Here is a 24,603-nt window from a genome sequence, read left to right as displayed (position 1 = left end):
ACATAAAAAAGTCATTTTGAAGGACTTCAGTTGTACTTTCCAGTTTATGATGCAACTAAATCTGCTAAAATGGAGAAGTTCAATAACACTGAATGTGTACCTGCACATAAAGGGGCTATCTTTCCTCAATTATGTCCAAGTAAGAGTTCACATTAGGGGTCAAGTCATTTGTATGACACATCATATTCTAGTGGATAAAGGTGATTAAACACTGCAGGTACCTCCAGTAGCAAGTCTCCAGGCAGCAGGCCATCAGGACTCTTAGCCGGGCTGTCGTCATCCAGACTCTCGACAAAGACGCCATAAATGTTTCCTCCACAGACCTGAACGCCCAGCTCCACCTGGATCCTCTTCAGCCGCACCAGTCGAGGCTCCGCAGCCCTGCGTGAACCTGAGCCAGGAATCCTGAAGAAAAACCCCACAGTAACGTTTGTTTGTTTTAATAACGCTAAATGGCCACGAGCCATTATTTGCCGACAAAATAATAGCCACAAGACAGAAAATAAGCAAGGACATTGAAAATAAGAGTAATAGTTAAAATCGTACCGGAAGGAGTTGTGTGGACTGGTGGCCGGAGTCGTCTGTTTGGACGGCGGCGTCATGGTGCCCTCGTCCTGCTCACTCAGGGTATCGGCGGCGGAGGGATTGTCCGGGGTGGTGGCTCCGCTGCCTTGAGGTGTCGGTTGGTTGCTGATGGACTCCATTCGAGAACTGAGGAGAACAGACGCAGATTAAAAAAAATATTTCTATTCAAATCATCGAAGTACTTAAAATAAAAGTTAAGACAAAACATATACTCTTACATTTATAGTTCATGTTTTGAATATGTATTCAGTTTAATCCTTGCATTCGTCAAGTGATCTCTGTTCTACAACCCATACATTTTTACCCATTGTTGTTTTGGCACTGTGGTTCAGTTAGAAAACACCACCTTACAAGTACAAAACCTATGTGCACAGTATTCCTGCAGTAACTGAATGTATCGGAACAATTCATCCTTACATTATAATGAAAACAACTGCTTCCCCTGATTTCTTTTTCAGACTGAATTATCAATTCATCCAAAATGTATAATCCCAATTTGTGCAAGTCACTGTTGTGGTCCTCTTCCCTCCCTCCTCCTCATCATCATCATCTTACCCTGAGCGAGAGTGGTTGCCCAGCTGAAACATGTGAGGATTGTACTGAGCCAGAATGGTCACAGTGTCACACTGCTGCCCGATTACCAGCCGCGCCTGCTGCTCGTTAGCATTGCGAAGGTTGATTCCATTAAACTGGGGGGAAAAAAGCAGTGATTCATTAGAAAACAGAAAGAAATGATAAACCACATCATGTAGATACTTGAGGTTGAATGTTGCGGCTGCTGTACCTCAAGGAGCTGGTCGCCGTACGCTAAGCGAGCTTGGTGTGCGATGCTGCCTGCTGTCACTTTGGACACAAATACTCCGCCGTTGTCACCGCTCACGATGGAGATCCCCAGAGGTTCAGCTCCTTTCTGTACTGTAACATTGCGCGGCTCCTCCAAGTATGGCCTTCAGGGGAGAGAAGGAAAATATGTTTTGTACGACTGATGCGCTGACGTGCGAGAGAAACGATAAAGACTCTTAGCACGATGCAACATGCAGTTTTAAACGGTTATAAGCTTCAATTAAAACAAGATTGCTATCTAATGTTTTAACATTAATTCTCGACAGTGATTTGTGTCTAACTATTACTTTAAATGAAAGATGCACTAGACTTTGAAGGGTTTAAATGAGAAAAGAATCCGTGTCGCACGCCAAGTGCTTCTCGGATTCCAACTCAAGGTCATGCAATCATACAAAATTCATCAGCATTCTGAATAAATAACAAGCAGACAAAAGATGATTACTCAAATGGATACACATCCATTAGTTTTCATTAAACTATTTAACAGTCACATAAATCCACTGCTGCTTAGCAGGGCCAGTCGAAAAATTATAAATGAATTTTGTACAAAAAAAAAAAAAAGAGCTGTGCTCTAAAAGTCTTAGTGCATTAACTGTGTTATATACAAGCAGCACAAGACAAACCTCAAGCTTCTTAAAGAGAAGAACTTGTGCTTTACTGCCAGTGGAAGTCTGACAGAGGAAGTGTTAAAAGAGGCAAATCTGAGAAGGAGATGAAGAGAGGAAAGAGCTCACGTGATCACACAAACCAGCAGAGAAAGATTTCAGGTTACAATGAAGAGCGACAGACAGGAAAGAGATGAGGGTAAGATGATAGATGGTGAGTCAGCGTTTGAACAGTGTGAGATTGAAGCTCACGGCTTTGTTTACTGCTTTACAAGCAGTTAATCAGAATGAACCAGACAGAAGCACAGACAAATGGTGGAAAACACGTCGTGTTCTGCTGAAAGATGGCAGTGCAACGACCAGGACAAGGGGCTGGCCTACCCATCCTTCCTCCTGTCACCGACAGAAGCGGGGCTGACTGATATCCTGGGCTGGGTGGAGATGGAGCTCTGTGATTGGCTACTGGTGAAAGACGATGTATCCAGGTTGACAGGGGACATCGGAGGTGTCGGGCTGCTGCACTCTGAATGTGTGAGAGAACCTGGAGAGGCAAAAGAGAAAGCTTTGAATTCAGCTCACAGATTTAACGTTAAGTATAAGACGATGGAGCTGCTGTATTCAACTGTACCTCTGTCAGATCCAGTGGAGCGAGGATAACGAGCGGGAGGGATCTTAATTCGCTCTACTCTGAACTGTAAAGTACTCAGGGAGCCTAAAGAAAACAAAAAGAGAAAAAATCATTAAAAAAAAAGGTCAGTTCACCCAAATTACACCAAAACAAACACTCGCACTTTCCAAATTATCTAGCGGTGCAGATACAAGACTTCCCCCCCCAGGAAGTTGCTTAGCAAAAGTGATAAGCTGTTCCTTTCCTGATTGAGCGATTTGCTACTCTGAATAATTCCCACGACGCAAATGTTAGTCACAGTCATCACCTGATCTGAGTCAGAGAGATCCTGTTGCATCTTGACGCTCGGTCAGTTTAGTTGTTGGATGGCGGCACGAACACTCATTAAATGCATGCCCTGTGCTATACGATATACAGCCGTGCTGCTTCCCCCTTTTTTTCACTGATAGTTGACGTTTTATTTCACAAAAACATAAAGAACAGTGTCATTTCATCAGAGGTTAGTGAGGACAGTCCGCACCAATTTTACAACTCAAAATCAGCAATTAAAAAAACAATCAATTTATGTCTCAATCATCATCTCTTTCCCAGTTATGTCACTTTTCAAAACTTGGTCACTGCATTTTTCCATTTTTATCATAAGCCTACTTGTAGTGTTGATAATTACATTGAATACAAAAACAATGTCTCAGTTAATTGGTACTTTTGAAAAAATAAATAACCCCTAATTAAACTGTTCAATCAAGTTTGTGGATAATCAGAGTCACCAGGACATAGTTTCTGATATTTAAAGAACAAAGAAAAATCTAACCAAAGCTACACGCATGGCTAATAAACACTAAAAGAAAGAGAACAAGTTTTTGTAATTTAGGTTAATACACCAGCTCATTTACAAGACATTGAATAACATTTTTAAAACTAACAATTTAGTAGCACTTAAAATGGCACTTACTTATAGCACTTTGTAGTTTTGCTTTTTTTTTAAAGAAATTGTACTTTCTCTATTCTTGTTGTTCTGGGTTTGTACCCTCATGGTTGCATGCACTTATTGTAAGTCGCTTTGGATAAAAGCGTCAGCTAAATGAAATGTAATGTAATGTAACAAGACCTGTTATAAATCATTATTTGTCTGAGTCTAGGACATACCGAGTCTGGCGCTGGAGGGCAGGGAGTTGGTGCTGTGCGGTGGCTGGCTACACTTCATGTCGGTCGATTCTCCGGGCCGCTTGTGGCTGAGGTCCAGGCTGAGGCGGCCTTGATGCTGGGGGCTAAAAGTGAATGAAAAGGCCCCAATAAGTCTCTGAGTGGTCAATTATTTAACTCAGAAAGATGTTATTAGCTCCATGCCATCTGTTCATGAGATCTAGGGCAGGGTAAACACAGTTCAAATCCCAAATTAACAACATTTTGATAAGCCACAATGGAAAAGCATAGTTTTATATAAAATGTTAGGTTTTATATAAATAATTAAAGATGGCTGAATTGTGTACTGACAAGTCAAACTCTCTGTCAGAGAAGTTCAGACATGAACTATGAAAAATGTGCAGAAAAGTGGGTCCAGACAAAAACTAAAAGTCCATAAGATTAGTAGTCATGTTAACACCTTGTGTGTGAATGTGAGTGAACTCCTGAGGCGGGAGCTGGAGGACAGTTGTTGCTCTGGATCTCCTGGCTCCAGGCAGTGTAGACCGGGTTCCTCATCACAGCCGTCACAGCAGGACATGGGGCTAAACCTCGCTGTGCTGCATCTGGGGAAAAATAAAGTGTTTAACAATGACATGCAGATTAATTCTGAAGATCACAAACATCTTGGTTTACTAGGGACTTGTTCAGATGTCTTACGTGCTGCAATGCTGCTGTAGCTGGGCGGTGCAAAGGGCATGCTGTACCGATTAGTTCTCATAGGAGAGAAGCGCAACAAGTCCACCGGCTCTGGGGAGTGCTCATCATTAGAGAAACTCTGTACCTGCAAAAGACAATCAACCAATAAGTCGAGGGATGGAACTGACAATAGTTCCTCATTAATAAATAGGAAACTTCCAATCACAAATACCAATTGGTTTCAGTATCTCAGTTACCTGCATGGGAGCAGGGATGTGTAATGGAGTCACATTCCTCCTCAGTGCCGGTGCTGATTTGGGCCGGTATCTCCTCTTTTCCTGCCCCTCTGCTCTGTGTCGAGTCTTCTCTTCCTCTGCAGGTTTCTTGACAGCGCTCTTAGTCTCTACTGGGGGAGCATCGGTGTAATAGAACTGGTTTCCGTTCTCCCCCTTATCCTGTGTGCTTGTAGCTTGAGCTGGGGAAGCAGGGGGAGTCCCGGTGGTGATGGTAGAGTCCGATGCAGAGCTGTTCTGCTGCCGATGTTTGAACCTGAACGAGTCGCTTCTGGCGGGCGGCGTGGGAGGGGTCTGTGCGGACTCGGATATTGAGCTCTGTGGTGAGTGGTTGGGCAACTGGGTAACCGACATGTAGTCCAGTTTTGTGGGCGCCTCAGGTCTCCTGAAAGCATTCACGTCAAAGATGGACTTCCTCTGTTTGGGTTTTTTGTAGATGGACAGCTGGGCGTACTCGGGAATCGAAGCTCCCACCAATACTTTAGGCCAAGTGCCTCCACTTGGCTTGGCTGCAGAGTTCTTCACTCGGTCCACAGGTGTCTGCGGCGAGCTGCATTCGGAGAGCACAGGGGTGAAGGTGAAGGGATGATGGTGGATCTCCTGCCTCCTGTAACAGAAGTCTGGGTGGGGATCTGAGGGAGTGTGCGAGGTGGAGAGGGAGCGGGAGTGCACAGAGCTGTTGGAAAAGGGCTTGTGGTGGGAATGAGTGCTACTGCCGCTGCTGTCCAGAGAGTCACCTGCGTCCTTACACATCTCCCCTCTGCCGCCCGAGTCACAGCTGCAAATGTCTGTCTGTGTGGAGCAGTTGTGCTTGGAGCAGTTGTGCTTGGAGTGTCTGCAGTTCCTGGTGTGGACGTCACAGGACTGCAGCCGGGAGACCGAGTCTTTTGAATTTTCAAATAAACTCTGACCAGAACAGCTCTGTGGGAGGAACTGAAGAGGAAGGGGGGCAAATTAATACTTTTTAACTTCACTCATTACGCTACTACACTCAAATCATGTTTGCCAAGAGAACCTCAGTGACTCACAGCGGGATGCGAGACTGAAGTTTCAAATTGACCACACAAAAGCTTCAGATAATCCTTGTATCAAAGGTTTTCCATAGTCACATTGTTTTTAACCCTAATTTGTGTTTATTTTTTGAAACAGAATTGTTGAAGCGTTAAATATTGTACATTAAAAAAGGACACAGTGACTCAATCTCCTTGTTGGCTCGTTCCAAGAGAGAAATATAACTTGCTTATACGTTTTTAAACAGAGAGAACTTCTAAAAGACACTGATAATCTTCTCCATGTACGTTCATGGGGCTTTGCCACAGTACCTTGAATGGAATCAGTGGCTGTGTGCGTATGTTGTATCATATGTCTGAGAGGTTCACCTTCATGAGGGAGATGTTGAGAGAATCGCGGCAGTTTCTCAGCAGAGACTCGCATTCGGAGAGCGACTTGTTATCGAGAGCAATTCCATTGATCTGTGGAGCAAATGTAATAAGATGCCAAAAATTACAACACAAACAATATGAAAAACATACCACCCTCACAAGGCCTGTGAATAAGAATCCTAAAATTCACAAATTGAATATGGACAGTCAGTTAGAACATGGTAATCTAGAAACACATTTGCATTAGAAGGCGGCAATAGCCGTCTCCCATTTTCATAATGCATACTAATGTATTAAGTTTCAAGGACAGCAAAAGATCAAAGATAAAGTTGCTTGATGTTTAAGTGTAGTCTCCATGGATACAACCGTCCTGCTGAGGTGTGGGAGCAGAGGTGCACACTAATATAAACCATTGAAACTTATTGTGGATGTAATGTGGTGAAAGAGCTTTAAAAACATCTCAGAAACCAAAAATAATAAATTATCAAATCATCTCAACTCAGTATGACAGCCAATCTTTGACAAATACCTTGTATCATTTATTATTAGTATAAATAAGGATATAATACATAGTTTACCCGAATTCTAACTAAAACAATATTCTGTGAAGATAAGTACATAGTGTCTGTGTGTAATGTAGATTTGGCAAACAGTTCTAAAGGGTGTATTGAGTTAAAAGGATCAGTAGAGGGCACTAGAGGCCAGAGTCAACGCCCTCAAGTTGTCTCATGGTTTCAAATGATAATAAATCATTTCTATATAACGAACAAGCTTTTTCATCAGCATACTCACAGCTAAAAGTCTGTCACCAATAGTGAGAGCACAGTCTCTCGCTGCTGGACTTCCTGGAGCCAAAGTGGCAACAAACACTCCACTCTCGAGACCAATGCCGCTGTCTGAGAGGGAAACAATGGAGACAATGAGGAATCATCAAAAACAACAAGCAAATATAGAGTTAAATTACTGTCGATTTAAGCTTGAAGATGACCTTTGTGTCCAGTAAGGTTTATCTGGATCGGAGTCACAATCCGTCCTCCGAGCGACTTCCTTCTGCGGACCACCATATTGATCACCCCCTCTCCGCTCAGCACTGCTTTGATCACCTGCTTCCTGTCCTTATTAGTCAGGTCCACATCATTAATTTTCAACAACCAGTCGTTAACCCTGCGCAGAGAGAACATTCATCAGAAAATATTGTTTTGGTCTCCGAATAAAACCTCAAGTGATCTAGTGGCACAGATATATCAAAAGTAAGATGATACCCATTGATAAAGTGATTTGCTTTAGTAATAGGGGCAGCAAAACAGATATTTACCTTAATCTTCCTTCAGCGATACTTCCTTTATCCACCTTACTGACAAATATGCCACAGTCTCCAGGTAAATAAGGATCATTTACCCCTTCAGCAATATCAAACCCAAGTGCTTTCAAATCCATGTCCTAGAAAAAAAAAAGATGATTTAATTGTACATTAATTGATTTTAAGGTAATTTTCTAAAAATACAGAGGAAATGTTGAGATTATAGTGGATCTTACTCTGTGCTTCTCGATTTCAACAACCTCCGTCTCCCACTCCATTGAGTCCGTGTCGATGGCTGAGTCATGTGAGCTGTGAGCCATTAACTGACGAAACCTCGCTTCCTCTTCCAACTGGTCCTCCACCTTTTCTCTGTAGGAAACATACAATCTGAGGCTCTTAAATAAATTCAATCACCTGGAGGAGTTATCTGAATTTTGCTCAGTGAGTGACATGATTTCTCCACTGGGTGTCACCAAAGATCTGGTTAGAAATCTACATCCTGGATCCACAGACAAGGGTGGGGGGGTCACACGGATTCATTCACATGAGAAACTTAAAGAATTGAATCTAAGTTTTAAACCTAAGTATAGTGCGGATGACATAAGCCTGACAGAAAATAAAATTAAAAACACGCAGGAATGACTCACTTTAGTTCTTTGAGTTCCCGCGCAGCATCGTTCTTCTGTTTCCTCATGTCATCCAGATTCCTCAGAGCATCTGCCAGATCGCTCACAGCTCGGTCCCTCTCTCGCCTCAGGTTGTCACACAGTGTGCTGACAGATGAACAGATTTTCAAACAAAATGTAAACAGATCTATTTTAGTCCAAGACTCTCTTACCACTCTGCATTAAACGTATCCTAACAAACTTGATGCCGTCGAAACCAGCTCCTCACCGAATGCTCTCCCTCTCAGCCACTATCTTGTCCCTCTCCTGGAAGGCCCAGTCCCGTCGGCACTTGGCGACCTCGGCCTCCTGCAGCGCCTCCTTCAGCTCCTGAGAGATGGCCTCGTACTGCTTCCTCAGCATTTCAATCTCCTTGTTGGCTCGTTCCATGTCCATAGTGGCAGAGTCTTGTTTCTGGAGGAGATGAAGAACATCAGTGTTAGATTATGCAGGTATAACTGGTGTACAGGCTTTGAATCTAATATTTTCCTTAATTGTATAATAGACACATTGTGAAGGATTTAGATTAACGTGATTATTTAGAATCTATAAGATGAGAAATAATTTTGGTCATCAGGTCCCAATACACAAGCTCCAGCACACAAACACACACACACAAACACACACACACACACACACACACACACACACACACACACACACACACACACACACCACTCAACTTTTCCTTCAACACATGGTAACATCAGCAGGCAGACCAAGTTTGCCAATCAAATATATGCAAACACACATATGCCTCATAGAGTATTTATGGCCTGAGTGATAACCTTGTGATCACTGTGCATGGGAATTTACAGAACTACACATGGGTAGTTTAGAGATTTCTCCCAAATGAGAGACTCAAGTAATTTCAAGATGACATTTTTTCATCATCCATCCATTATCTATACCGCTTATCCTTTGGAAGGTCATGGGGGGCTGGAGCCAATCCCATCTGACATTGAGCAAGAGGCGAGGTTCATCCTGGACAGGTCATACAAGCAAGCATACATATAGAGACAAACAACCATTCAAGCTCACATTAACACCTATGGACAATTTAGAGTCTCCAGTTAATCTAACCCCAATCTGCATGTCTCTGGACTGTGGGACAACGACTGAGCACCAGGAGAAAACCCAAGCAGACACGGGGAGAGCATGCAAATGTCACGACAGTGCAATGTCAGCACTGTCACATCGAGCACGATGGTTTTTACCTAAGAAATCTTGTTTATTCTTAATTAAAATTCTACATATTTGGTTGTATTTGTTTTCTTTTAATTCTTAGTAATTTATAACATAGGTTTATGATTATACTGTAAAATATCGAGACTCAATCATTGCCAACTTTTTTTATATTTTGTCCAATAAATCAGTATCGGACATTTTTTACTCTCTAATGTGGACATTGCACCATAAAAATCAATTTCAGTAAGGGCCTAGTGTTAAGTGTGTATAATGAATGTACGTGTAATGTAGAGTCTGTATATGTGAAGCACATTGTCGCTCCCTTAAATATCTACACAGCGAGGAGACTGTCAAGTGTAATGACAGCATTAATCAAGTCCATGGCTTAATTAATTCCGTTAGAATTTAGTGCACTGTTATGGTTAATTATTCATTTCTGATGCGGCACAGTTTCATTGTGCTCTTCAGAGTCAGAGAGAAGCTTTTCTCTGTAATTACTGGTAATTTTCTAATGCAGGAATATCAGGACTTTCATCACAATTAGTCCGATAACACGTCTCTCAACAAAATCAATGTGTGGAAGCCTGCCAGCTGCAGAAAAAAAAAAGAAGCATTTACTACTGTATGAGATGGGATGAAGGGATTATTGTGAGAGGAATAAATCAATCCCTCCATTTGTAATGATGAATGTCCCGTCTGTCTGACTACCTGTCTGGCCTGGTAATACTCTCGCAGCAGCTGGTCCCTCTGGACGATGGCCTCCGTCCTCTCCTTGCGGGCCACGTCCCGCTCCTCGCGCACCGTCTCGATGTCCTTGCTGGCCTGGCTGAGCTCTTTCTGGGCCTCGGCCTTGTCCTTCACCTCGTGGCAGTATTTCTCCAGCAGCTCGTTCTTTTCGCAGATGGCCCGGTCCCTGTCCACCAGCGCTGATGCCAACTCCTTCATATCACAAAAACAAATTAACAGTGAGTGAGAGATTAAAGATGAATACTCATAACAGTCTGAATTTCATTTTAAAGCCATTCATTTGTAATGAGGATTTTCATGACAAAAGGCATTTCTATTTTGTACCGTCTCTTCTGCTTGTTATTACTTACTTCCTTGTTTCCTGTGCAGGAGCGACGCTGGAATTTCTCCCTCTGGGATCAATAAAATCTTATCTCATTGAACAAAAGGTGACACTAACAACAAACTTCATATTATGGGAAGAGCTACACACCACAAAGACTCCCTTAAAGCACCTCTTTTTTAAATAGCCATTATGTGTTTTCTTTGTTACCGGACAATTCACCCTGAACTGTATCCTAATAAAAACAATAATGACATATGATTACTTTTTGGCAAGCCTTATGAAACTCTGGGTGTAGCCATAACAAACAATGACAGCAGTAACTCTAACCAGCATAACTGCAGTAAATGCATTTTAAAAAATTTAAGCAATGGTAATACATTTTAGGTTTTTTTAGAAATATCATTTAGTAAAGCCTGAGTTCTCAGTGTAAAATGCAGGACCTGATTTAACTTACAATAAAGAAAGTGGAGCACCTACCTCCACAAAGGCATTTAACAGTTCCTCTAAATAAAGCAGCACCAAATTTCACACACACTCCTAGATATCAGTTCCCTAAATATGTCTTCCCCCCCCCCATCAAGAACCATGAATAATTTCCTTTTTTAAATCCCTTCTCTCACAATATTTCAGAAAGTGAAAAACAATTCCTGGATCCACACCAAAATTCGATGGGTTCTTCCCCGACCCATACCACATCCTTCCACTAAGTTTCATGGCAATCCGTCACGTAGTATTTTTGCGTAATCTTGCTTACATCCAAACAAACAGGTGAAAACATATCCTCCTTGATGGAGGTAACTATGGGAGCTCTTGTTCTAGCTGTTACCTGTCGCAATGCCTCCAGCTCCTCATTGGCCACCCGTCTCTCAGAGGAAGTGTTCTTCAGCTTGGCCTCTGCCATCTCCAGCCCAGTCTGAAGCCGGTCCACCTCCTTGATCACTTGGTCCCGCTCGCTCATGATCAAACGATACTCGCTGATCACGGAGTCACGCTCCTCCTTGTATTTCTCACTGTCCTTCGCCGCCTTGAGTTGCTGGGTCTTGAGCCGCGTCGTCTCTGACTGCAGCCGCTCCATCTCTCGCTGCAGCTCCTTGTTCTGGGATGCGGCCTTGGACAGTTCCTGCTGCGTGCTGTCAAACCTGCAGCAAATAGGAAATGTATTGGCTATGATTTTGGTGCAAAAACAAAACAATTTGTAAAAACAGGGACAGGCAAAAACCAAGCTTGAAGTCTTATAGTCATAGAGGAAAAGTGAAAATTGGAAAGCATCTGTCCAACTGCAAAGCCTCATCTGGATTAAGAATGTTTTAAGTACTGTGCAGAAACGGCTCTAAATCGTTAGACTTTTTAAAGTTCCTGAGTGCGCAGATAATAGTGCTGCTGGTTTTCTGTGTCCATGATATTTCCAGCTTTACCTTCTTATAGACGAGGAGTACTGTTGCTGGTAGTGGATGGCAGCGTCCCTCTGCTTCAGCAGCATGTCCAGCTGTTTCTGCAGCCGGTGGTTCTCCTCCTCCGCCTGTTCCAGACGACTCAGGTCTACGTTGTGACTAGCAGTGTTCTCGTTGTAGCGCTTCCTCAGACCCTCGTAGTCACCCTTCATGGCCTCTAGCTTGTCCAAGGCTGTGTCGTACAGCTTGTTGAGGACATCAGGCGACCCCTCTCTCATCACCTGGAAATGACATCAGGCATCATGACTCACCTTGTTTCGCGAGGTATGTAAACGAGCAGAATGCAGATGCTTTCAAACAATGTTAGTTGTTTCAGTATTATTGGATAATAATGTCATTGGATCATGGTTAAATATCCAGTCTTGTCTTGGCAAAGAAACATAACTTCAGCTCTTATGTAATCAATTACATTTTAATAGGTGATACACTGAATGCTGAGGTAGCAGACCAGAGCAAAACTTGAACAGTTTCTGTTCGCTGAACAGCTTTACGTAAACGTAAGTGACGTTATAGATCACAACAGCACTTTCAAGACAACTGATTTTCCAGTTCTGGGTTCTGTGTCCCGAGTGAAGTTTGAATAAAGGAGTGAACCGCTCCTCGTGCAGCAGCGGTGGCGCAGCTTCAGGGTTCTGCAGACTGAGACCCGCAGCCGGTCTTTACTTGTCTTGGCTCGATTACTGCAGGTCACTTTCACAGTTTCAGGAAGAAAGCTGCAATCAGCATCACCACAGGCCAAGAAAACAGCTAATTCCATACAGGCATGTTGAGAACGGGCACTGCACTAGTGTTTTTAAAATTTGCACAACACTAATGGAGCTTCTAACATTAATGACAGTAGACATGTGATATTCATGATATTAACTACTCTTTTATTGATCATGTGATAACAGGGAGCATGTCTCACATCCCTCTCAAGTTTGGACAGACGTCACACAACTAATTTTACTCCTAATTTGATTGAGTAGTTGTTCCCCTAAGAATGACATAAACTCTGCCGACAGTGAAGCATGCTACCAAAGAGCCAATGAAATACATTCCCCATCCCCCATGGTTATGTAAGGTATTGCTAAAATTTAATGATCCGACCTTCTGAATGCAGAGAGGCTGAATATACAGTGTCAGACAGTGTAACAGTAAAGGACACAGGTCAAGTGATTTGTCTGATCTTTTTCAGTTTTGATTGATAGAGACACTGGAGGACCGACTGTCTGTTTCTCTGGATGATGTTGTCCTCTTGGAAGAAATGGTCACTGACAGAAATAAATTGATTTCGGTCTCAAATCAAGATCCAAAAGAGTGAATCTCAAAGTTTCTAAGTTCTGCACCGGTACATATATCTGTATTTGTATGTGTACAATCTGTAATGCAGATGGGAAAGTTGCACGGTACCTGTTGGTGCAGCATCCTCATGTCAGCAACCTCTCGCTGGTCGTCATCATGCAGTCTCCTCAGCTCCTCGCAGGCCTGCTTCACGTGGTTGTGCTCCCTGACCAGCTGGATGTTGTCCTGTCTCACCGCCTCCAGCTCGTCCTTCAGCTGGGCGTGCTCGCTCGCCAGACGGCTGTGCAGCGTACTGAGGAGAAAACACAGCAAGTACCGTCAAACTGTAAGCACTGTCAGCCATGTTTAAAATTAGCATTATAGCCAAAGTAAAGGCATAACTTATGAGCCACAAGACAACAGATGCTCAACTGATGATCTTTTTAAAAACTTTCATCAATAGTTTCTGCTACATGAAAATTGCAAGCTTAAAGCAGATTCTTTCCAAATTGCTCAATTGTGATAAAAATATTTAATTTACAAAGAAATAAAAAAGTACATAACAAACTGGAACCAAAGAATATTTGGGATTCTGCTTGTTAAACAACTTAAACAGTTTTTTTTAAAATTGCTTTTGATTACAGTAATGTCTGTAATATAACAAATCATTTGCAAATTACTTCTTTTTACATTTCAGATGCTCTGTTTGAGTAAACGTCAGAAACTTTGTACATGCGTTTCTGTGTCCGCTATTTGTCACATAACCTGCATCCATTTACGGGGTTATTTTATAACGAATAAAAATCATGGGACGCTCTAGAAGAAGAAAAAACCTCTTGATTATTAGGTAGTGTAGAATAAAATTAGTAATATTACTTAAAGCCTTATCATTAAGGCCGTCATGAGTTACTTGTATACAGTGAAACAGCCTCTTATGTAATACTCCTTCTCTGGTAACTGTACATACATGAATCACCAAGAGGCCAAATAAAACCCTCCCATGACTGCTTAGAGCGATGTGTAATGCATGGGCCAAGTGACGTATTGATTTAACTAGAATTCATCAGGCAGTGTGATTTCCCATTCACAGAGGACAGTGTTTAGTGTCAATGGATAAGAGCAGAGGCAGACAGGACAATAACAAGTAAAGACTTTCTCTGATGTGCAAACAGGGCTGAGAAGGAGAGGCTTAAACATGGCAATAATCCTTCATCTGGCTGTTTGCGTTTGGGCCAGATGTCGGTTCCCTTCACTTTGGAGACAGTATGGCATCATTAAATCGCACAAATGGACCAGCCTCCCCTTTACGTCAACTCGGCACAGCTTATTGCACGGGACAACAAATGCTCTGTTCACATCATTATCCTCATGGCACAGATGTCGTGGCATGCATATAGGGTGCGGATGATGATTACAGAGCATGCTTTGGCATGAACTCTTCAAGAGGGGGCATTACTTATAGAAGTAATACAGTTTGCAGTCAATATCATTGGTCTGAAAACATGACTGGATTTATGCTGCTATGAATATGATAAAAACACTTTTTTTTAAAGAATCTCAAAGATGAAATGAAATTGATGAAGGGATTCATCTGCTTTTGGACCTCATCCATATTACTCTAAATAAAAATAAAATCTGTTTGATGCAATCTGCTGTGAATATGTAGAGGAGGAACTGAACATCAGCTAAAACCCTGCAGGCTGAGCGTGAACGAATACAGCACAAATGTAGCGGCTGTTAAAAAATTTACAAAAGGCCCTGTAGTAAGCTTTCCACTCACTGGTAGAAGTCTGCCTTCTTCACAGCCTCCTCGCACCTCTTCAGGGTGGTGCTGTGCTGGTTCTGCAGGGATTGCAGGTCTGCCATCGCCTTCATGCACTGCAGCTTCAGACGCTCGTAGTCATGACCTGCTTTTGAGTTTGGTCTATTTCACCGAGAGCGAAGGAGGGAGACAAAAATGCATCAGAGTTAAGTTTTAAGATGCCACATGGGAGGGTGACAGAAGAATAACTGAGAAAACCATCAAACAAACTTTGCGCTTAAGAGAGCCAACAGATGACAGGCGCAATTAAAATTGTATGCTCACCAGTTGTCGAGCATATTTTAAAACAATGTTGTGTTTTCGTTGCTCTGAAAAGCAGAACATGGCAAAATGCCTTGATTCACAGAGTGCAGGTACACAAGGTACACAGCTCCTTTTTGTAAATGTTTGTTCTGGAAAACAAGTGTGTGAGATTAGAACAGTACCTGCAGTCATCGAAGGTGGTTCCAGGCGAGGAGAGTGCCAGACGTTTGCGTAGTTCGTCCCTCTCGCGGGTCACGTGTCGGAGCTGGAAAAGAACCGTCTCCATCTTCTCGTTGACCGGGTGGCTGTCCATGTGGGCGGGCGGCGGGGATGAGGCTTGAGCGGGCGTACCTGTGTGAGTAAGCATGTCACTGGAGGCATGTGCCGTTCACAGAACTCAAGTGATGGGGGATTTTAGAGCAGCGGCATCATTTGTTTAAAATGCTCATTCAGCCGATAACGTCAAAGTGTTAACTGATGTATTTCACAAAATGCTTTTCTTTATTTAATTTTTTTACTTAAACCTTGGATGTTAAGAAAATGAAAACAAGGACATCACTGCTTGCGTTTTTAATTTAAAATCTGTTTAATATTCTACCTATCACTGTTTTAACCATTAACCTCACTGCTTGTAAATATATCACACAGAAAATCCCCCTCTGATACAAATCAAAGTTTCCCTTTCAGTGACATGAACCAGTCAAATCCTCTCTCGCGCAGAGAATGACTAAATGAAACAGGTCTGTGTGTCTGTGTGTGTGTGTGTGTGGTGTGTGTGTTTGGGGGTGGAGGGTTTCTAAATCCTTCTCACATCTGTGTAATCACTTGCATGTGCTCAGAGTCTAAACAGGCAGCAACTAAATGACTGACAACCAACAGCTTGTTTATAAAACTGGTTGGTTCTTTAGAGCATGCTCATTGTCGTCATTTTAAACCAGGGAGAATATATTTTCTTATGATATGTCTGCACCAAACACCTGAACGTCGCCATGAGCACCACACTCACCTAAGCTGCTGAGAGAGCTGCTGCTTTCCGAGTCCGACGGCATGGTGGACAAGACGCTGTAAGTGGACCCTGCAGAGGCGAACAAAAACATTAAAGTCAGCTCCGAGTGTACTCGAGCATGTCTGCATTATAGCTCGATGATTATCTCCAGCATTGTATGGTACATCAAGGCTCTGCAGCTTGGGTTACATTCAGGGGCCTTCACTGAAAAAAGGCCAGCTGGAGGCATAATAAGGTGGGACTTTCCCCAACTTGGGATGACGGGCCTGTGGGCTGACAGCAGAGTGTGGCTAATTATCAGTTGGTCAGGGAGCTTGAATACTGACGAGCCCGGGCCCCAAAGAGGCTGCAGCCTCCGAGCAGCTTCTTTTATCTCCTCTGACAACATCACACACAGTCCCCCCTGTGAAAGCCCCGTCTTTTATAGCCTACAGTGATCCATAATTAACTGTACAGAAAGGAAGCCTCAGTACAACACTAAGTATTATGGAGGAGATGGTGTTATTTGAGAAACCAAAAGAATTGTGGTTTTTAAAGAGGATCAGAGAGGCTGCAACTAAAAACAGTTTTAGTCCCAAAAAAAAACTTTATTATCCGGGAAGAGACTTTGTGTAGACAGTGTTACAGCCTTGTTATTTTGATTGCATACGTTTCTGTAGAAGCATTTTTTTATAGTGTAAAACTGGGCTGTGTTCAGCTCGGACAAAACATAGCAAAACGTTTATTTGAATGTAAACGATGGTGCGTTGAACACCCGGTTGTGATACGCAAGTGTTGCAAATATGGCAGCTGAGAAGGCCGTTATTGACGTTCTTGTGGGAGAAATCTCAGAGCCAGATCATATGGGTTTAAAATCTGTGCTCAGTGTATTAAATATCTTAATTATAGCAGCATGCCCCGTAACGAGAAGGTTACCGGTTGTTACACAGCGAACTAACGTGTTGTATAACCCGGAAATCACATCATAAAGTTGCACAAATGTTGAGATTAAAACATGCCACTGGTGTCACTGGTGTCGAGTTAAGGCAGAATAACAAAGAGTTGGTAATTGTTGAGGTGTCAATGTCGGGTTGTTTGTTTTACATAATAACAGACATTGCCAGTCTTTGTTTCTGAGGCTATTCAACTCTCCGTCTAGCTCTTCAGATGGAGTACCCTGATGCTTTAAGGACTGTAATGAGCAGTTCTCTCTGCCACTGGGTTTTTGATACTGCTGAGAGCCAAAGTCAAAGCTACGCACATCATTCTCCAAAATGCTGCGTCTTGCAGATATATCCGCATGTACAGCATCTCCGCCAATAAGTAACACGAAACTGTAGCTCAGAAACTCCACAGATCTTTAAGTCATTTAGAAACAGTGTCTACATTACAGGGTTTATACACCAGAGAGCACTAACTTTATTTTTCAACTAGAAAAATGTCCCACTCCGGATACATCAAGGTCATAATTCTTCTTTTAAAAACATTAAAGGGCGTTTGTTAAACTGTATCCATGTCAAAAAAAAATAATTATGACTTACTGATAACCCATTATGTAGATTTATTCAAGTCTCAACTATTGATACTGGCCACAAAAATCTGACATCCATTGGGCTATAGTTTTTCTATAATTTTCAAAAACTAATCTAAAACACCCCATCCAATGAACTCAATTTATTTTGTCCAATCAACAGTAAAAATCTAATATATTTAACTTACAATCATAAAACTAAAAAAACAGCAAATCCTTACATTTGAGGTCATAAAATCAACCAATGTTTGACATCGGATCTTGACTTAATGATGAGTAGATTATTAAGTCATATTTTGTCAACTGAATTGTTTCAACACATCAATCACAACATTTGTCGTAAAATGTGATGTTTCCACACAGTTCTACCTTGAAGCGTTTCAGACAAAAATGAATTGTAATCATGCTTGAGATGTCCAACAAGCTGCACAAATCTAGATCAAAAAGCCAGAGGTGCACATTGTACTGTGATCCAATTTGGCCAGAGGATGAGAAGCTTATAGTTCAGTTAAATCAGCCACTTCCACCCCTGATGTAAACTAGCAGGAGCATGACAAACGATTCTATTTACCCACGTCCTAGTCCTCTAAATCAATCCCTGGTTGGCCGAGTTCCCACTAGCTAAAGGAGACCGTGAGTTTGATTAAGACTGGAAGGAGCCCAGCGAACATGGCTCACCCCTCTTTTTTCCCCAGCAAAGGACTGAAAGAGAGAAAAAAAAAAAAGACTGATGTGCCTCAGGAACCGTGGCATCCCATGGATCAAGCTCTCTTTGTTCTCACTCTAGCTTAAGTTTCCCATGACTCTGTTTGAGCAAAGAGTGTCTCAATGGGCAAGGTTCACTGTGTCATAGCTCACTCACTTTTCTGCTCCGTGAAAGTCATGTGACCTGGACCTCGCTGTGGTCTGACCCTCAGCGCTCAAGTGTCTCATTTAGGCTGATTTCTTAGCTACTCAATGCCCTTTGGAGTTTTTCTAATCTACCTAAAACGTTCATGAGAACAAGATGGAAGCGGGGGACAGTGGGAGAGCTTCGTCTTTTTCAGAGCTGAAAACAGAAGCACAAACACTGAGTGCTGATATCTTCTAAAATCACATCTGATACTCTATCAGTGGAGTGGGGGAAGAAACACTGAGCGCTTTATAAGGACAGTCACATGGTTTGACTCAGATCTGACAGCTTTGCAAGAAGTTGAATGTAATCTCTCATCTCAGGGTAAACTGACAAGTTAAAAATAAGATCTTACATTTTCTCAGAATACAAATTCAGCAACCAGTCTTAGTTCTGTCGCCTGTGAAATGCGCCCATCAATCTTGGTAAACGTGTAGCTTAAATTCATATTTCGGCCGGTCAACTACAACAAATGTTATGTACACAGCTCGTGTTACTCAGCAAAACTTATCGCATGTATCCTTAAAGTCTAACAAACATGCTAACTGCATTTCCTTCCCCATAAAACATGCCCACTGGAAATAACAGTAGATAAGCCAAACCAGTGAAATCCAGCTTTTTACTCTCCTCCTACAGATCAGTCTTATTTTGCAGTGGCACAGGTGATCCAAGTGAACACGTCAGCCACGATACACGCCCTTGTGATACGCTGCCGTCATGTTATTGTCCTTTAAGACGAGAACAATGTGCAAACAAAAAGGTCTCTACTGTCAAAGCCCTGAAGATATGGTTATGTAACAACTACAGAATATCTTTAATCATTAAAAAAAAGAAAAGCAAATAAAACCCTCGGGGACACACACACACACCTTTTTAAGCACTGTATAAACATTCATCTTATGCAGCTCAGATCATCTTAATAAGCTACACGTATCACCCATACTGGCAATTGATTTGAGAGCATTTGCTGGGGTTAACTAAGGAAGCGTTCACATTGTTTTGATTTCAAAAGGTGATCTGGGTCCATCTCCCTGTGGGATTCTAGGTGACTGGGGAGTAACAAGATCAGGCTGCTGACAGTGCATATTATTTAAAAAACAGACTGTAACAAGCCACTGTTTTCCTGGGGAAAGGCCCTTCTTTTGGCTGTGCAGTGGAGGAACCTGTCCGCCCAGTAGCAAACAGCGGCTCAGCCCATTTGTGGCCTGTGTGACTGCAAACAAGAAGCTGCACACTACAACAAACTGCTGCGACCGGCATAGAGCGCGTTCATGTAGCTCTTCAGCAGCAGAAAGCCTATGAGCGCTGTGTTTGAGAAAATAAGAGTAGAAAAATGAACTCACTCTGCAGCTTCACTCTTATAAATAATTAGGACCGAATAAATGCATACTTAATTAATAATACCTCGCATCCAGCTGAGCGAATATGATACAATAGCTGAGAGTCAGAGAACTAACTACAAATGCAAATACTGTTTTTGAAATGCAAACATGCAGTAGAAGTGCTGAGCAAGCATTATTATAGTCAAGTATATCTGTAGCTTCAGAATAGGGGGTGTGATGAAGTGGGAAATGGAGTATTTTTGTGAGTGCACAGGACAAAATTAACCTCACACGACACTGAATGCGCTACAGAGAAGAGTAAACACATCCCGAAACGATTAGAGAGGAGATCTGTGCCATCTTATCACTACATCATCTGCAAGCAACAATACATAAAGAAACAAAAAGTTGTCATCAGGTAGATCATATGAGGCTGGATCAAAAAGGGCATGAACCTGGAAGTTTAAATAACTGAAAATGGTGCACAATGTAGGGTAAACTCGCCAAATCATCATAATATCCCAAATTATAAAGTAAAATACAGGCTTTGGACACTCATGATAATGCATCAATCAGACTTACCAACAAAAACTAACTACAATATTGATCATCTATGTTTTAAAGTCATTTATCAAGCAACAAAAGTCTTACATTGTCTGTTTCCAGTTCCTTAATTGAGAGTTTTTTATGGTTCTGTTTTAAACTGATGTAAATTCCGTACTGTTGGTTTGACAAAACAATCCAACTGAAGACGTCACAGTGGTAAGTGCAAAGACATTTCTGATGAGGCAGTTTCTTAAAATACTTTCTAATATTTAACAATAATCTATTGACAACATAACCATTGGTCACAGCTCAACCGGATGTCAGGGATTTGTGATGGCCGCTCAATATCTTATGATACTTTCCACACCAAACTGACTGAAAAATATATATTTGACAGATTATGTGATGATGAAAATGATGCAGGTTGGTGCTGTAGCATGGCACAAATGAAACTGACATCTCTCCCTCTCAATACTGCACTGTGTGCATTAACACACATTTAATTCTTACCTCATTTATTTGACTTTGACAGTAGGGTATTGATTCTCGCCCACACTCACAACTTGTCACTATATTGATTGTTTAAGTCTTTTGGGGTCCATTAAATACTTTCACAAAGGGCTGGCAGGCTGTGCTTTCAGTGACAGGGCAAAGGAAACAAGCACAGTAGTGTGTGTGTGTGTGTGTGTGTGTGTGTGAGAGTGTGAGAGTGTGTGTGTGTGTAAATAAGCATCAGGTCCCATGATTGTGCAGCCCTCTCTCACACACACTCTTTATACTTGCCCAGGGGAAGAGTCATGCCCTTCATCAACTTGTCATATGGTCAATACTCCCTAATGTTGGTCAGATCAACATTCAGACCAGGCTGGATCACAACCACCCATCAGTGTGATAAAGCTGCACATACCTCCACACTAATCTACTTTTATTCATGGTTTTAAAAAAAAAAAAAAAATCACCAGTCAATCTACATGAGGTAACGAACCCTGCGGCGGCTGCTCACCGGTCGTGTGATCCACTGGTCCGGTGCCGTTGAGCAGCACCGAGTGCAGGTGAGGGTGCGTCTTCTCCAGAGCCGAGCACAACTCGGAGAAATGGTCTCTGTCCTTACTCATCAGGATCTTCAGGAGAAGCTCCACTTTCTCCGGGTTGGAGGCGCAGCTGTGCCCCAGCTCGTAGCGCTCCGCCGGGCTGAGGCTCCCGCAGTGAGCCAGCACCTCCACGACCCGGTCCGCGTCCGTTATGGACTCCACCAAGTTCTGGTAGCACGTCTCCAGTAACTCTTTATTCCTGGGATCCATCTCTTCTTCTTCTTCCTCCTCCTCCTCTCTTTCTTCTTCTTCTTCTTCTTCTTCTTCTTCTTCTTCAGTTTCGCTCCCCTCCTCCCTCCCTCCAACTCCTTCGCTTCAACCAAACCAGCTCCGGGGACAAATCCAGCGTCTTAATCTGTTCTGGTAGTCAACTTCCAACCCCCGGACTAGAAGTAACCCCTGACCCCCCTGGAGGAACTACCCGGCTCGGCCCGGCTGGGCACGGTTATCGACCCGAACTGAGGGATACACCAGAAGTAGCCATATTTGTTGCCCAAGGCTGTTGACTGCGCGGAGATGACAACACATTTTCCCCCGACCGCGGCCGCTCCTGCCGCCGCTGCTCCCTCCGTCCTTCCCCCCCCGGGGAAGAAAAACAGGGCAAAAGACGTCGGTGCCTCGTCCAGCTCCGCTCCACACGCGCTACGCAGACATTAAGGCGCCGCGCTGAAGTCGTGCGGACATGTTGGAAAGTGTAGAAACTCCTGAGCAGCGCTTCTCGGGGAAACTACAAACTCCGCCATGTCTCCCTGTGTCCGGGCTGCAGCAGCTGTAGCGATCTGCCAATCATCGACCCCGCCGTGGACTTTTAAGGTAAAAGAGGGCGGGGCTTCGCTTTCACCTGGTTCCACCGCTTCGCTCGTCGTTGTGAAAAAAAAAAAAGGATCACGTGACACTGTTGTTATAAATGATGCAAAAGTCAACTTTCGCGATATCGTGTCATTCATTGGGGTTTTGTTGTGTTCGGTCGGTGGTGGAGCGTGGAGAGTACAGAGGCTGCAACTGAAAATGGACGTTTTACAAACTTGTGAATGTGTCCTGCTATTAAATCGAGTGTGGAATTGTGGTTGTAACAATATAATATAACATTTCCATTGTCTTGTTCCTTCGTTAAAGTTCCTGTGTGAAAGGGATTTATTGACAGAAATTGAATACAAAATAGCCCTTATATGTTTTCACAAGTGTTTCATCTAAATTGTACACATTTTTGTTTTCTTTATTCTAGAACGGGGCCTTTATGTTTAAATACTTTAAATTCACATCGTGAGAGGATCCACTCTACGGAGGCCGCCATGTTTTTTACAGTAGCCCAAACTGGACAAACTTAACATCTTTTGCATTTTTATGACAACTGAAGGCTACCACAGGTTCTCTTTCATGTTTGGAAGAGGAGGGTGAGGTGAGGGGTATTTAGCTGCAACATGCAACTTAACCACTAGATGCCACTAAATTCTACACATTGAACCTTTAAAGGGACAGTTCACCCAAAAATGAAAACTTCACTCATTATCTACTCACCACTTTGCCGATAGAGGCGTGGGTGAAGTGTTAGTCCCCAAAACACTTTTTGGAGTTTCATGGGTAAACAGTGTTGCAGCCAAATCCAATACGATCGAAGTAAATGGTGACCGATTCTTCAAATGTAAAAAAACAACAACAAAAACTAAAATACCTTCATACTGCTTGTGTTGTGTCATCCAAGTGTCCATAAGCGCTGACATCCAAATTCGATTTGAAAACGGCGTCCGCTGTGATCCACGCGTGTGATCCATTTACTTCAATTGTACATCTTTGAGTGAACTATCCCTTTAACAGACCTTGTTCAAACACATTTTCCATATTTGTTTTGAGTTGAGTTGGTCCCCCCCTTTGCAGCTATAAAAGCTCCCACTCCTCTGGGAAGGCTTTCTACAAGGTTTTGGAGTGTGTCTGTGTGGAGTTTTCGCCACTTCATCCAAAAGAGCATTTGTGAGGTCAGACGCTGATGCAGGATGAGAGGGCCTGGCTCGCAAATCTCCGTTCTAGTTCATCCCAAAGGTGTTGGATGGGGTTGAGGTCAGGGCTCTGTGCGGCCCAGTCAAGTTCTTCCACACCAAACTCACCCAACCGTGCCTTTATGGACCTTGCTTTGTGCACTGGAGCAGAGTCGTGCTGGAACAGAAAAGGGCCTTCCCCAAACTGTTACCACAAAGTTGGAAGCATAGAATTGTTCAAAATGTCTCGGTAAGCTAAAACATTAAGTGTTCCTTCACTGAACTAAGGGGCAATGGGACTGAATGAAACACCGGAATTCGATGAATAAGAGTTGAGTCCCACTACTTACCATATAGTGTATAAATATATATTATAGTTCATGAATAATATACTCAACTACATAAACTGGATGACAAACCCTTTACATTTTCCTTGAGGATGTGGGCCGAAGAGATATTTCTACTGACATATTTATCTAGTACAGTATAGAACAAAGAATATGCTATATTGAGTGACATTTAATTGTAACTCCATGTGCAGCTTTAATCCTGTGGTTCCCAATACAACACACACACACACAAAATGTTGGCAAATACTGCCCTAAAATCACAAAATAATCTTCTTTGTCATTTCTGTCTTTTTGTTGTACAGAAGCTTAATGACATCGTAATCTCCCCAAATCTCCTATAGCTCTACCGGGACTTACTTATGTTGTAGGGGGGAAACTAAATGTCTCAATCTGTGGTTGTTGGTTGTTGTTATACAGTGTGTTTAAGGAACATTGTATTAAGCAGGCAAGTGGTACCGTAACATATAGTCTTTATAAAAAAAATTCTGGTAATCTGGCACAAATCTTTTACGTTATGTAGTTGTATAAATATTACAGCATTGAATATCATGCATTTATTGATTTGTGCTTTGCTTTCCAAAGCGTGACCTGTTTTGTGTATCCAGTTATTGATGTTGCACATGCATTATGCATTTTTGAATCGTGTGTAATTTCCTTTTGAGGAAACTGTAACAGCTTTTATGTCTGACTTGATCTCTTTTCAGAGCAGATTGTATATGTACCTCCAGATCATATATAGTTGCCTGTTACTC

At 42.5% G+C, this 24,603-nt stretch overlaps 1 protein-coding gene across 6 annotated transcripts in view; it reads right to left on the bottom strand.

The window, feature by feature from the left end:
* LOC118100506 (disks large homolog 5) overlaps positions 1 to 22,376 on the bottom strand; it is a 29,228-nt gene extending 6,852 nt beyond the window's left edge. Inside the window, exons 1-26 of one of the 6 annotated variants that reach the window (XM_035145703.2) lie at positions 21,441 to 22,376; positions 16,168 to 16,236; positions 15,344 to 15,512; positions 14,877 to 15,020; positions 13,226 to 13,409; positions 11,798 to 12,054; positions 11,209 to 11,521; positions 10,019 to 10,249; positions 8,352 to 8,536; positions 8,105 to 8,230; positions 7,694 to 7,844; positions 7,473 to 7,597; positions 7,146 to 7,321; positions 6,950 to 7,053; positions 6,155 to 6,247; positions 4,740 to 5,708; positions 4,504 to 4,627; positions 4,265 to 4,409; positions 3,808 to 3,929; positions 2,662 to 2,745; positions 2,415 to 2,574; positions 2,052 to 2,129; positions 1,370 to 1,532; positions 1,141 to 1,274; positions 547 to 711; positions 222 to 405 (exon numbers count right to left, since the gene is read on the bottom strand). In XM_035145703.2, coding sequence (XP_035001594.1) covers positions 222 to 405; positions 547 to 711; positions 1,141 to 1,274; positions 1,370 to 1,532; positions 2,052 to 2,129; positions 2,415 to 2,574; positions 2,662 to 2,745; positions 3,808 to 3,929; positions 4,265 to 4,409; positions 4,504 to 4,627; positions 4,740 to 5,708; positions 6,155 to 6,247; positions 6,950 to 7,053; positions 7,146 to 7,321; positions 7,473 to 7,597; positions 7,694 to 7,844; positions 8,105 to 8,230; positions 8,352 to 8,536; positions 10,019 to 10,249; positions 11,209 to 11,521; positions 11,798 to 12,054; positions 13,226 to 13,409; positions 14,877 to 15,020; positions 15,344 to 15,512; positions 16,168 to 16,236; positions 21,441 to 21,738 — 4,953 coding nt within the window. In that variant the 5' untranslated portion in view covers positions 21,739 to 22,376. The remainder of the gene's footprint in view (positions 1 to 221; positions 406 to 546; positions 712 to 1,140; positions 1,275 to 1,369; positions 1,533 to 2,051; positions 2,130 to 2,414; positions 2,575 to 2,661; positions 2,746 to 3,807; positions 3,930 to 4,264; positions 4,410 to 4,503; positions 4,628 to 4,739; positions 5,709 to 6,154; positions 6,248 to 6,949; positions 7,054 to 7,145; positions 7,322 to 7,472; positions 7,598 to 7,693; positions 7,845 to 8,104; positions 8,231 to 8,351; positions 8,537 to 10,018; positions 10,250 to 11,208; positions 11,522 to 11,797; positions 12,055 to 13,225; positions 13,410 to 14,876; positions 15,021 to 15,343; positions 15,513 to 16,167; positions 16,237 to 21,440) is intronic. The other 5 variants (XM_035145705.2, XM_035145704.2, XM_047338301.1 and 2 more) reach the window with 5 other exon arrangements.
* Between the last annotated feature and the right edge of the window lie 2,227 nt (positions 22,377 to 24,603).

Source organism: Hippoglossus stenolepis, chromosome 21 (assembly GCF_022539355.2).
Source record: "Hippoglossus stenolepis isolate QCI-W04-F060 chromosome 21, HSTE1.2, whole genome shotgun sequence".
NCBI classification, from domain to species: Eukaryota; Metazoa; Chordata; class Actinopteri; order Pleuronectiformes; family Pleuronectidae; genus Hippoglossus; species Hippoglossus stenolepis.
Note: the sequence above shows the minus strand (reverse complement) of the source record. Positions and strands in the feature narration are given on the sequence as shown.